Source organism: Lucilia cuprina, chromosome 4, assembly GCF_022045245.1.
Source record: "Lucilia cuprina isolate Lc7/37 chromosome 4, ASM2204524v1, whole genome shotgun sequence".
NCBI lineage: Eukaryota > Metazoa > Arthropoda > Insecta > Diptera > Calliphoridae > Lucilia > Lucilia cuprina.
In genome coordinates, this window is record NC_060952.1 from 29,150,825 (window position 1) to 29,165,654 (window position 14,830).

The following is a 14,830-nucleotide window of genomic DNA, read 5'->3' on the forward strand; positions in this document are numbered from 1 at the left end:
TTTATTAGTTTTTTATTAATTTATTTTTTTGTTATCTTTAAATAAATTCTTATATATCTACTTTTAACCATCAACTATGGGTTGTTACAATTTAAGAGGTTTATAAATCATAACCTTTTTATTAGAATACATATAAGAAGGTAGTAGTATTTATGACTAAAAAAATGTAATGTGCAGATTTTTTTTGTGTTAAAAAGAAGAGAGGGAAGAAATCTTTAGAAAGTGCAAACTGAAATACATTCATAAATAACATCTGTATGGAAGAGGATAATCACTAACTCGGTTCTCTATTTGCTTAAGCGTATACTTAGTTGACTGACTCTCTTAGTCAGTTACAAGTTTAATTGTAGTGTAGTGTCTCATTAAACCCCAGCGCCTATAAAAATAATTTTAAAATATTCAACAATAAATGGCAAGATAAAATTCAACCTAATGCTTTATTATGAAAACTAAATCTCATTTAATCTTTGTAACAGTCGGCCTCGCCCGTCTATAATTTCTTATTTGTTTTTATTTAATTTATATGGGTGGTGCCATGTTCTCTATTGCTAATCCACAAAATTATTCTCAATATGTTTACAAGGACGTAAAAGATGTTCGTAAAGTATTTGTAGATTCTAGATGCAATAGTTCCTCATATAAACGATTATTTGTATAAAATCCATGTGGGAAGTGCCACGCCCACTATTACTAGTCCCATCATATCTCTCAATTTGTTCACATGGATTTCAGATAATGAAATAATTCTAAATTTTCAATGCTAGACTTTTTTTTTTGCTCTTACATTTTTGTGATATAAAACATTTCATTTTTGGGCCTCTGTACCCAACAAAAATAAAAAGAAGTACTTCCAATAACTTCGAAAAATATAAAAATTACTTAATAAGAATGACTTCCGATGTAGGGAATTTGGATTCAAATAAAAAGAACATCCCTCCTATGACAAGCCCTGAGCTAAAATCATAACTTCTTCAGATATTTTTCAGAGCTACTTTAGAATCTCTTTTTTGCTGGGTATCTATTACCCCTATTAATGTTAATGTTGTTAATACAAATTAGATGTATTCCATATTAATACAATTTCACTTCCGAATAACTTCCAAAAAAATAGCATAACAATTACTTCTTTAGAATGACTTCAAAAGTAGTGAATTTGAATTCTAATATGACAAGCCTGTCTTAAAATCTTCACTTCTTGAGGTCTTTTCAGTACTTCTATGGAGTAAATTCTATTTCTTTTTCGCTTCTTTGGAAGTTTTTATTTATATAAACTAAAAATGTCGACAATTTTGCCACCTATTTTAATAAAAAGCAAAAGCCATTTGTGGAAAAAAAATATTTTTATTTTTGAATTTTTAAGACCCATTTAAAGAAAAAAAAATTATAGGTACTGATGTTAGGACCTGAACAACATTCGAAAAATGTTTGTTATTTTCTTAAAAATGGACACTCAAATGTATAATTGCTTTAAAAAATTCCCTTTCACATACATTTATTTGTCTTTATTCTTCTCCTTCGCAAATAAAATTAAATTTTAATTTGACATTGTTTTGATAATTACTGTCTATTAATATACAGAAAACTCCACCTGCCTACGCGTTATATTAAATGTATAAGTAAATAATTACTCTAAAAATCTGTCACTAAATTATGTGACTTAATTATTTTGTAAGATTTATCTAAAAAAATCTGTCAACAAAATACAAAAAAGCTATTCATTTAGTGTGGTTTCATTATATAAAAACATATTTTTGTTTTCCTCTTGAGGTTTTTCTCTACTCGGGCTAAATATAAATATTAGAAATTGTACACTTAAAGACATTAAAATAATTTTATAAAATTTACATAAAGTGTGGGCCTTATTATGTAACAGATCTAATACCAGCATATTTTCTGATTTCATATTTTTAAATTTTTTCATATTTATTAAGTATACTTTGGTGAAGAACCCATAAAACATAACCGCACTGCAAATATAAAGTCCACTTCCAAAAATTACATTAAACTTTTTAGTATTTAATGAAATTGTACCTTGTCTCAGAAATACTCAGAGGGCCTTAATTTTAAAATTGATGAGGGTCATCATCGGTCCATTATTTATCCTACGCTGCCTATAGAGCCGTTAATTTATAAATGTTAAGGAAATATAATTTGACCTACTTTGCTACTATATAGGATTATTATTTAGAAACTTGATTCTATACAAGTACAGCTGGCTACAAATTTTATATTTCCAAGTGCCACCAAGCAAAAGAATATCCATTTTTTCTTTCGGTGTAATAATTTCTAATTGAAACATATGGAATGTTGCTTTGATATATTTAATATTGTAGAAGTATTTTTGGCTTCGTAATGTTTAAAAAGTACATAAAAAATCAAAGTTAAAAGTAATATAAAAAATATTATCTAAAATATTTATTCAATATGGTGGTACAATTATCATTAATTTTATTTGATTCAAAGCCATTTTGTTAAAATTATCAATTCTATTAAATAGGGAACTGAATAGTAACTTTTTAACCTGTTTTTATAAATTTTTAGCAAAGAACATAATTGGTTCCATATAAAAATATACATACAACATTTAAAAGCTGATTTAATCTACATACATACACATATAACTTTAATTTCCATGCAATATTTTTCAACACATTTCTTTTGTGGTCCGATGTATTTGACTTTAAATTTCAAAACATTAATTTAACGATTTCTAGGAAACCTTTTAAAACAAAATATGTTTGTGGTTAAAACTTCTGTGGAATTTAACCAAATTTGTAAAGCAAAATATTCATGTTTGTTTTGCTACCATCAAAGTTTCCATATGGTATATATTTAAGATGTATATTACTATTAACTCAAAAGTATTGGATGTTCATTTAGGTGTTGTATTAAAATATAAATGAAATATAACTGTTGGCTAAATAGGTTTATAATGTTAAGAGATGTGTATGTAAAAGTTTGCATTTCAATTTGTAATTTTCACAATATTTATATTGGATCCTTACGGATAGTAGATATAATGCATATACAATGTTATACTGTAGGCAAAAGTGTAGCTTCATATAAAGTCAACACATGGCATATGTATTGTTTTTATTATACACAATATTTGTCACAGACAAGAGATGAAAAAGAATTAAATTAAAATCTGTTTTGCAAAAATCAAAACAAAATAAGTAAGAATATGAAAAAAATCAAGTTCAGTTCTAGTTTAGTTCTAGTTCAGTTCTAGTTCAGTTCTAGTTCAGTTCTAGTTCAGTTCTAGTTCAGTTCTAGTTCAGTTCTAGTTCAGTTCTAGTTCAGTTCTAGTTCAGTTCTAGTTCAGTTTTAGTTCAGTTCTAGTTCAGTTCTAGTTCAGTTCTAGTTCAGTTCTAGTTCAGTTCTAGTTCTATTTCAGTTCTAGTTCAATTCTAGTTCAGTTTAGTTTAAGATTAGTTTCAGGATATTTCCAGTTTAATCACAATTGAATACTTTTTGGTAGTCTGTATTATTATTATAGATAGTATAGGATATAATTTCTAATTTGCTTCTAATTTCTCTGAACACAAATATACTTTTACTATTTCCTAACCATTACGTCAAATGTACCACATATTATTTTTAAGACAAAACAAAATTAAATTTATCATTCTAGTTTTCTTCCTCTATTTACTAATCTTATATTTTATTTCTTTATTTATGTATTTGTATTTGTATTCATACATTTCTTCTATAAACGTGATTGAGTATATGAATGAGTGATTTAGTTGGTTTCGATCATTTAATATTTGTTTTCCATTATACTGCGGCTACAAGTGAAATGAAAAAAAATTGACATTAAAACAAATATAAACAAAAAAATATATAACTAATGCTATGCTTACATTAGTCAGAAGAAATGTGTCATCAAATAGAAGTTATTGAGAAATTTATTTGATTGTATTCTGTTGTATTTGAATGGTTTTTATAACTTATTTAGTTTTTGGCGTAATACGAAGAATAACTGAATGACCTTGAGCATTGAGTAGTACAAACAAACAAATATTTGACAACTTCATAATGGACATTTTAAATACATATAATTTAATTATAGGAATTTTCTAACATACATGTAGTATGTATAAATTCTTGTTATATAAGAGTCTAATGCATGGTGGAAGAGATATTAAATCTTTATCTGTTATTGACGTTTTTTATAACACATTATTATATAGCCAATTTTCATTTAGTTTGTATGTATATTAAATTTTGTTATTAGTCTTACTTACAATATGTTGTAAATAGTTTGTAATGCTTCATTGAGCTATGCATTTAAGATTTATTACAATATTTTTGCATTGTTCACATTTTCGAACTACAATGGTTTTATCTTAATACATTTTATATTATTAAGTTTTATTTTACAGACAAAATGCAAACTAAAAAATTTTCTATAAACTTTGCATATCGTCACTTTTAATGTAAAAAGCGGTAACAAACAAAATATTAAAAAAACTATGTTTAATTACAAATGGTTAGAACTCTATTGCCAAAAACGCTCAATTTCTTAACATGAAATTTAATAAAAAATTTGTGAAGCTATATATAAAGAAAAAAAATTTCTAAAACTAAAATAGTTTTATTTTATTTAGTTTTTGTCTCTCCTGTAAAATTTTAAAAAGCGTTATTACGTCCTTATGCCTTTTAGGTGACGATATTTTGCTCACTACCAATGTTAAAATCTCTATTTTGTGTTCTTTTTAAGATATTGTAAAATTTCTAAAGTTTGGATATTTGCTCATTTAGTGACGTTTGCGTTTCGTTTCTTCAAGAGTACATAGTTTTGTAGAGGTATTAAAGCTTTAGCTTTTAAAATACAAATATATAAACATACAGAATATTAATACTTATATTTATTAATTTTTGTGTGGCCTCCGGTAGGTTAGTTTTCTAGTCTGGCAGACCGGAGGTCGGGGTTTCGATCCCACCTGAGGCAATGATAAAGAAACGCACAATAGATCCGGTAGAAGCCTATTGGTATTTTTTCAGTTTTGATGATCTATTGACATCCTTTTTTAAACTAACTATTTATTAAATTAATTGGTATCACCTCGCCGTTCAAACAATAATATGAACTTTATATAAGTGATAATTCTTAAAATAAAATAAAACATTTTTGCTGCGATTAAATAATTTTCCGAAATATAGTTCAAATATAGATTACATAATACAATTTGCACAAAACTTTACAGTATATTTTAAATGATTATTGCTGCATGGCTTGTCTTTTCTAAGATTTTGTGTCCTTGTAGACAAAAACAATAGATACTGTAATTAAAATAGATTTTCTTAGAATTACAACATGTTTTGAGTTTTAGTATATACAAGATTTCCATGAATTGTCAGACATTCTGTATAGCTTTAAAACTTAATCTTATCACACTTTAGTATAAAATTTATATTGTATTGTTTGTAACATCAAATAGCATATATACTTCAATTAAATTAATTGTGTTTTTATCATCATATCTCACATAAGCAACTAGGAAATTTTAATTCAAAATATGCTTTTAATGAACAAATAACCAAATAAAATCATCATATAGTGTTATCTGTTCAGTTTTAGTTGGGCACTAAACATATCAGATCAAAAGAAAGGCATTATGTAAGTGTTTACGTAAGTACAATCCATTATCGAGTTTTTGCTGGAAAGTTTTACATGAATCGGTAAAGTATAGTTGCATATCATAAATATATTTTACATACAACCAAACGCTACCTTAACTATTGCGAATATAATAATAGGTACTTACCATTTTTTGTCAATAAAATAATAATGATATTGATGAGTTAATAGTTTCTATAATTTATAAAAGTTTTTATATGTAGACAAATTTAAGTTATTTTCACAATGCATTATTATTTATTTGCAATAACACTTAAGTCGATTAAATAAGTGAATTTCATAACAAATTGTGCTTTCATACAGAGTTTATTTTCTTTTTTGAACATGTGTGTTTGTTTTTCAAAATTTTTAATTTATTTAAATAATATTTCACTTTTGTATTTTTCAATAATGTATGATTTATTTATTTATGATGTTATTGTTTTGTTTTTTTTTTTTCATCGCAATAATATCTAACGATTTATACGAATTCCCATAAATATTTCGACATTAAGACTCACTTAGTTTAATTTGTTTACACAAATTTGTATCTAATTAAAATTTCACTATATTTTAATTTATTTTTATTTGTGCTATAAAATGTTTAATTTATTATTAGTTGAACTTACAAATGTAATGTGTTCGGGTTAATAAATATTTGCAAATAATTTTAGTATTTAAAGGAAAATGTTTCGAATACAAAACAAGTGTTTTGTATTCGAATGTACCGAGTATTGTGTACTCTCCTGTATTGAAAATATTTTGTTATTATTAGTCTTTAATTAAAAAATATTAATTTTGGAATCTTTTTCAAATTTTGCTGATTTCATATAGCAAATTTTTTGAAATTATATTTGATAAAATGTTTCATAATTTGAACACAGAAATATCTACGGTCTCCAGAAAATATACATATTTGTACCAAAATGCACATATAGACATGTACTGACACAAAAATATCTAGGGTCTCCAGAAAATATACATATTTTTACCAAAATGCAGGGATAGACTTGTACTGATAAAAAGGTACCAATCATCTTAGACTTACTTCCTGAAAAGTATTACTATAAAAAGTTATCCACAGGACACTCTATTATTCATAAGAAATTAAACTTATAAGAATTTTTGTCTTCGTTTCCACAGAGACAAACTTTTATAAATACCTGGCATATGAAGAGAAATACATTCATTCTTATATTTTGTTCATTACCATAAAAATATATTTTTAATATTTCGTAAGAAATTTTACTTTTTTTGTAATAAATATTTCTTTTAGAATCTTAAAATTGCTAAATTTAAAACTGCATGTAGAGATTGTTTACATTCCCACAATTATTGTGCAATGCTTCAGAAAATTAAAATTAAATTATCAAATTAATAATTTCTCTTATGGGAAAAATTTGCCAAAAAGTTTTATTTTACTTCAAAATAAGAGCATATGAATAAAAGTTAGTTGAGCTTTGTTAAATTTTAAGTGCAATATTTGAACTTTGAATACAAACTTTTTTGTATTGTTATAACTCTTGCCACCAACGAAAACATAAAATTTCGCACAAAAAAGTCAAATTGAATCAACACTCTAATTCCTGCACACTTATTTTTTTTTACTACAATAAACATCAATAAACTACTGGGAGTATGAGTAATTTTTTATTATTAAGATTTTCTCATATATGACTTATACGTATAGTAAGACAATAACAATCTTAATATTGTTCAGTTTAAAACAGACGTCGACGCTAGTATTATTCTGAATATGAAGATTCAAATATTTTATTTAGTTGCTTGACAACATCGAACAAAGTAGATTGATGACACTTTGTTTCAGATATTGCAAACGCAATTTGAAAAAAAAAAAAAAACAAAAACACAACTTCAAAAATAATTGCGTAATTTACAAAAAAACCTACACCCTAAATAATTTTCAAGAATGCATAGCAATGAAAGTTAATAACATTATTTCTTATTTAATACTTTAATTTTAAATATATATAAATATTCCCATTTTATAGTAGTGCAATTTAATCTTCAAAATTGAAAATAGCCAAATATTTTTTTTTAATGGAATTTCGTTGAAAACATACTAATAGTGTGTAGTGATGAATTTTTTCATCTGCCTCTCCGTCTGTATATTGTTTAAATTGCATGTAGAGATTGTGGAAATGTAAATAATTGTACAACACTTAATATTAAAAATGGGTAAAAATGCCAAAAAGTTTTCTTTTACTCCGAAATAAGGGAACATAAATACACCTTAGTTAAGCTTTGTTAGTGCAAAATACAATCCTGAATACGAACTTTTTTGTATTGTTATAATTCCTGCCACCAGCGAAAAAACGTAAATTTCCCACAAAAAAATCAAATTGATTCAACGCTGCCATTCCTGTCACACCTTTTTTTTACTACAATAAACATTAACATACTACTGGGAGTATGAGTAATTTTTTATTAAGATTTTCTCATTTATGACTTATACGTGCAGTGAGACAATGATAATAAGAGAGAGAGGATTAATACAGATTACAAATCTGTTTTTAATTTTTTTTAATACAATTAACATATTTTACGCTTAATTAGTTTTAAATTATTATATTTTTTGCATATCTTAAACATGTAAAAAATATACATGCGTTTTTAAAAGATATGGCAAGTGTTTTTTTATATTTCTATCTACAAATATTTTCAAAAAAAAACCTAGACTTTGTGTATAAAATACGAAAAAATTTCTCAAATTTAGAAAAACCAACAAAGTATTTTATTTATAAAAACTTTTATATATTTTCCGTATCATTTCACACATAATTTTTTTTGCAAATTAAAACAAAAAAATTGTTTTTGGTTCTGTTTCATTTTACTTTTTAGACAAAATGCAATAAACACTTAATTTTTATTCGTTTTTTTTTTGTGTTACTCTCTAGAGTCCAAAAAAATGATGAAAGTTTAATAACAAACAACAGACATTATTTTTTTAATTGTTTAATCATTATTATTGCTTTCACCATTTTGAAGATATACATATATATTCTTAAAATTATTTTATGTTAAAAACACATATTAATTAGTTGGTGTCAACTTTTCACCACTCGTATGTTTTCATATAAATATTTATACTAGCTGTGCTTTGGACAAACATAATATGTATATTAATTCTTTTGTGTACATTATTTTGTATTTGTTTGTTTTGCACTGGCATGTCTGTATGTTATTAATAAGGTTTGTGGTGTGAGCATATTATTATACCCTTCACCTTCGTGAGAAGGGTATATATAAGTTTGTCATTCTATTTGTAATTTCTATAATATAATTTTCCGACCCTATAAAGTATATATATTCTGGATCCTTATAGGTAGCGGAGATGATTAAGCCATGTCCGTCTGTCTGTCTGTCTGTCTGTCCGTCTGTCTGTCTGTATGTTTGTTGAAATCAGTTTTTAGAAGACCCCAGGTATCTGTGAGATCCGAATCTTCCATAATTCTATCAGACATACGACCGGCAAGAACGCTATTTAAAATCAGCAAAATCGGTCCATAAATAACGGAGATATGAGCAAAAAACCGAGACAACCTCTGAAAATTTCATATAAAATTTAGATTTTTTATTCATGCTCAGACAGAAACTGCAAAAAACAAAAACAAAATACATAACAATACGGTAAATATTGTTATTGTAATTTGTTTATAAAAGCAAAGCAGAGCAAGAGCAGCAGAGCAAGAGCAGCAGAGCAAGAGTAGCAGAGCGAGAGCAGCACTAATGTTTTGTTATTGGCTAGAAATATGAAATTAAGTATGTAGAGCCTGGATTAAGTGAGAACCTATAAAAGGGGACTTTCTGGTACTTTTTCGTTCTTCAAAAGGTATTTTTTGAAATTTCTATAATATTGAACCTAGAAACATGTTATTAAGTTCGTATATCCCGGATTAAGTGAGAACCAGTAAAAGGGGACTTCTTGGTACTTTTTCGTTCTTCAAAAGGTACTTTTAACAATTTCTACAATATTGAACCTAGGAACATGTAATTAAGTTTGTATGGCTCGGATTAACTGAGGACCTATAGATGGGGACTTTTTGGTACTTTTTCGTTCTTCAAAAGGTACAAAAGGCTTTAAACACATCATGGTGAAGGGTATATAAGATTCGGCACAGCCGAATATAGAACTCTTACTTGTTTTTCTTTTCATACCCTTCACCTTCGTGAGGAGGGTATATTTAAGTTTGTCATTCTGTTTTTACTTTCTATAATTTCCCAACCACATAAAGTATATCTCTTTATTTAGATCCTTATATATAGCGAAGTCGATTAAACCATGTGCGTCCATCTATATGTCTGTCCGTCGATATCCATTCATGCTTTGATAAATTAGCAACAACAATGGAAAAAAATATGTTTGTGTGGATTGTGTTTGGTGCACATTTTGTTTGGAGGTCTGTTGGCTTTATTGAGTAGTGTATATTGTTTTTTTTTTGTGGATTTTGTTTGTATATTTTTTTTTGTGGATTTTGTTTGTATATTTGGATCTCCGTTGGTTTTATTGCGTGGTGTATTTTGTTGTGTTTTCTGCTTCGCATGTTTAGATGTCAGTTCATTGTGTTGTATATTTTGTTTTTTTTTATTTTTTGTGTATTTTTTTGTATATTTAGATGTCGGTTGGTTTCAATATGAGTATTTTGTTTTTTTTTTTATTTCGTTTATCATTGTTGTTTTTTCCTATTTGTGTAACAATAATATAGCCGGAAAAATAAAGTATGAATTTTATAAAATTTGTATTTTTTAAATACACTATGGTGAAAGGGTATATTAAATTCGGCACAGCCAAATATAGCTCTATTACTTTTTTTGTTTTTTGTGTTTTATTTTTTTACCAAAAAATATACAAACAATACAAAAAAGTTCTTTAATTGTTTTAGTATATCATTTAACAGTTTATTAAATGTTCCGGTTCTAATTTTGTTTTGCGTTTACTGACAGGAAACTTTCGCTATTTTCGCTACACTGGCAACAATAAGTTTATGTGAATTAGAAAATTTGTTTTATTTTTTGGAAATAATAAAGTTTTTTTATTTGTTATATAATTTAAACAAGTAAACAAAGTAAATATGTAAATAAAAACAATTTTAATTGCATGTATATTTAATTAAAATGAGAGATTTTGGGAAATTATTAATTAAGTAGCTAAATATTAGTTTAGTTTATTTGTTTAATTTCCTAGAAATATGGATTTGTTTTGTAGTTTAAAAAAAATTAATTATATTACTAGCTATATTAAAAAAGTATCAACTGAATAAGTGTGTGTTTTCAGAAAATGAAAAAACTGTTTATTTTGTAACATATTGCACAAATATAAAATTTTCCTGCCATAATTTTTATATATTAAATTTCAAATTATTTCAAATTTTCATAAAAAAGATATACATATTTCTATAATCACTAATTATAGCATAATATGCATAAAGAATAATCATGTTCATTTAAACTTTGAAATATGTAGCAACTCTTCAGCTTTAAAAATAAATAGCTTTTTAAAAAATGCCGTACATTTTTACATATTAAAGATAATTAAAATTTTATTTTATTTTTCAAGATAAGTTTTTTTGCGGAAATTTGATAATAAATTAAACTAAAAAAATTTATGCAAAAAACTTTGTAAGGTAAAGAATTGTATAGAAAAAAAATAAATTTTCAAAAATTAGACTGTTCATAAAGATTTTTACTCCAAAGAAAGTTTCGTTTTATAAAATAAGGAAGAAACCCAGGAAAAAATTGGAAATGGCTTGTATGTTCATAATCACTTACTTTTCAATGACTACTACTCAATATTTTATAATTAGGAACTTTATTTTGAGTTTAGTCTTTTTATTTGTTTTTCACACTAACACACACAGAAAGAAAATAGCTTTTCTGTGAAAATCCCCAGCAGTTCGACAGATACTAATAGTTAACCACCTGGATGATTGTAATTCATTCGTCACGAATGTACCCTTTGTAATCGAGAATGAAGACAGTCGTCACTTTAGTGTCCTCTTTGTAAGCGGGAGCGGAAACAAACTCTTTAGTGTCCTCAAGTAACCTAGAGTTAATACTCTTAAAAGTTGTTTTTTATTGTACTTCCGAAAGTAGTTATTTTACCATCTTTTGGAGAAATGATTGTTACTTTCTACTAATATGCCACCATCTGGTTGACTCTTATTTAAATCTTTCGGCTCAATTATCACATTGCTGTCCCATAGTATTCTAGAGAGCAGACTCTTGAAATTTATAACCTTTATTTCTATATATATCTTACTACCTGTTGGCTCCAATTCGCATGTTTTGGGCCATTCTTCAAGAATAAAATAAATCGTCACTATCCTAGAACACGTCCATGTCCTAGTTTTATAGCAAGAAAAGTAGCACCAGTTCAATATCTAGTAGTGTGGCCATTTGGAGATTACTATTTTTGACCGTCTTTTGACTGTCTCTTTGTAGGGTGTAGAGCGACGATTGACTTCCACGTAGGTCACCTGGGAAGTCAGGTGGCTAGGGGCCACCACAAGTGGTAGGTTAAGTGGTCAGTTCGAGACTGTTCCGTCGAACTGCTGGGTCATTATTAGATGCACAATAAAATTAATAAGCAGCGGTGTTGTGAGTAAGACAGCGAACTAACGAACAAAAAGCCCAGGTTAGTATTTTGTGTGAGCATTTTCTGTCTGTTTTTAAAGCGAAACAACTTTTAACTTCTTATTTGTATGTATTTATTTAAGTAGTTATTTTTAAGTGAACATGGTAAGTACTTGCCTCCAATATCATCACTCTGTTTAAATATTGAGTTAAAAAGCTAATGATTTATATTGAATTTTTTCGCTTTTTAACTCATTAAGTGTAACTTTTTGCTGGAAAGTTTATTTTTACTGACTTTTGAGAAACTTTCTTTACGAGTTTATACAATTTTAAGTAATAACAATAATTTGTTAATTTTTTTTATTTACAATGAACAGAGCTTTTGTAATATTAAGAACCACTTTTTTGCATGGCACGCCAAAAATGGACAAAACTAATTGGCAAACTATTTTTTAAATACTTTCTGTATAAACTTAAAATTAAGACAATTATTATAATATTTGTAGTGAAAAGGTAAAAGTATACAAGTTCTTATCTTTTTGTTTGTACATTTTTGGAAAACGTTTTATAAAGTTTTTAAATCCTAATAAAAAACTATAGTAAAATACATTTCATTATTTTCAAAAGTTTTAACACATTGTACTGAGATGGAGACATATAGTAGTAAATAGGCAAAACTAATTGTTAAGGACCTAAATCCCCTGTCAAAGACCTAACTGATGAGAATGTATTAGTAGAAGCTTATAAATAAACAAAGTTGTTCAAAGGAGACCAAATATAAAAAGGTATTTTTTGACGTTATTTTTTGGTATGCTATTAATCGAATTTCATATGCTAATAAATGAAAATATTAGTTAATTCTTTTTTGGAAAAATATTTTATCTTAAAACATATTTTAAACAAGTCTTCTTGTAATTTTTTTTCTGCACTAATACAAAATGCAAATGTATATAAAATACAACTTTTATTTTATTCAGTTTTAATTAAAATAAAATGTCAAAAAATAAAAAAAATGTATTTTTTTCGTTTGTAAAATATTAATTATTTTCGGGGTTTTAAATAAATGAAAAGTTTTGCATAAAATAATAAGCGTTAAGTTCAAGTGATAGGAAAAAGTAATAAGTGCTAATATCCTCGCAATTTTTATGAAAAATTAAGTAAAGTGAGAGGAAGGGATTTATAAAATAACCGACTAAGTAATTCTAATAAGTTCTTTAGCAACAGTTATAAAATAGTTCATTGAACTTTCTGAAAAATCTTAAAGATTTACAATTAATTAACTCAATTTCTTTATATGGGAAAAAATTGTACATGAAAAGAAATAATTTCAAATATTTCAGAAATTACATTATTAACAAATTTACTAGAATTGAATTCAAAGAAGTAAAAAATATAATTTTGTTTATAATAAGAAGAAAAATATTGTAAAAAAAAACAATGAAAAATATCCAGTTTCTTTTTATTCGATTAACCGAATAATTTTGAAATATCCTATTATTAACCGGCTAACCGAAAGCCTTAAATAATTATTTTATGTCGAATTGCTGGATACCCAGCCTTGGTAGTTTAGCTAATTAACTAAAAAGATACATTTTTAAGATTTTTTAAAACATTTGTGAGAATTGAGGAATTTGTGATAACAACTTTAAGTTGTTATCAAGTTTTGCGTTTTTATTATAAAAGGTTTTTTATATAACTGTAAAATCTTCATTTTTGAAATTTAAAAAACTCAAGATAAAACTTTTTTTAAGTTTTTTAAACTTTCAAATGCTGAATAAGTTGTTTCAAAACTAGTAACGCCAATATACATATGTATATTAGAGTATCCCGAGGAACAGCTTTTTAAAGAATTTCTTGTAGAAATACCACTCTATCATATGCGTATTAATATAATAAACACGATTGAAAATCCTTACCTCAGTGTAATTTTTGAAAAATAAAATTTAGTTTTTTTTCGAAATGTATCTTAAAACTTCCTCAATTTTGAGCTGATTACGGCAAAAATAATTTTAATTTTTTTTTGTAGAATATTATTGGTCCACAATATAATTTTTAGTGGGTGAGAGAGGAATATTATTTTCGCTATTTATCGAAACGTGTGTCAAAATTTTCATAAATTTTAGCTCATACAGAAAAATATTTAAAAAATAGATTTTTTTTAATTTATGTGCACCTTATAATACAATAAAAATCGTTTTGCGGACCGGAAATACAATAACAAAAAGTTTAATTATTTTTCCCGCAATAAGTTCAAATTTACGGAATTTTTGAGGCCCAATTCGAAAATATTGCAAAAAAATTTTTGAATTGGTCCACGGGACACTCTAGTGTATATGTATAACAAGCTTTATGAAATTAATTGCTTGAAAACTTCTTAAAGTACTTTTTCATTACAACAGAACCAAGACAGATCAAATTATTTTATAGAACAAATTCTTCAGATTTTCCTGCTTTTAAATTTAAACCTTAAATATTATAATTGTAATTTCCAAATATAGGAGATTAAATTTAAAGGATTGATATAACTTAAAAATGTCCAATAATTTCAAAAATATGCATACAATAAAAAAAAATTAATTAGCTTTAATTTAACATTAAATATTAATAAATAGC

General features: G+C 26.0%; 2 protein-coding genes across 6 annotated transcripts in view; one reads left to right on the plus strand and one right to left on the minus strand.

The window, feature by feature from the left end:
• Positions 1 to 14,830, plus strand: part of LOC111677556 (golgin subfamily A member 7) — a 141,287-nt gene that overhangs the window by 101,076 nt on the left and 25,381 nt on the right. The window lies entirely within an intron of this gene.
• Positions 1 to 14,830, minus strand: part of LOC111677552 (neuropeptide F receptor) — a 49,933-nt gene that overhangs the window by 34,435 nt on the left and 668 nt on the right. For 3 of the 5 annotated variants that reach the window (XM_046950368.1, XM_046950364.1, XM_046950367.1), the window contains exon 2: positions 5,772 to 6,216. In XM_046950368.1, coding sequence (XP_046806324.1) covers positions 5,772 to 5,774 — 3 coding nt within the window. In that variant the 5' untranslated portion in view covers positions 5,775 to 6,216. Of the gene's footprint in view, positions 1 to 5,771; positions 6,233 to 14,830 lie in introns of those variants that run through there. The other 2 variants (XM_046950366.1, XM_046950365.1) reach the window with 2 other exon arrangements.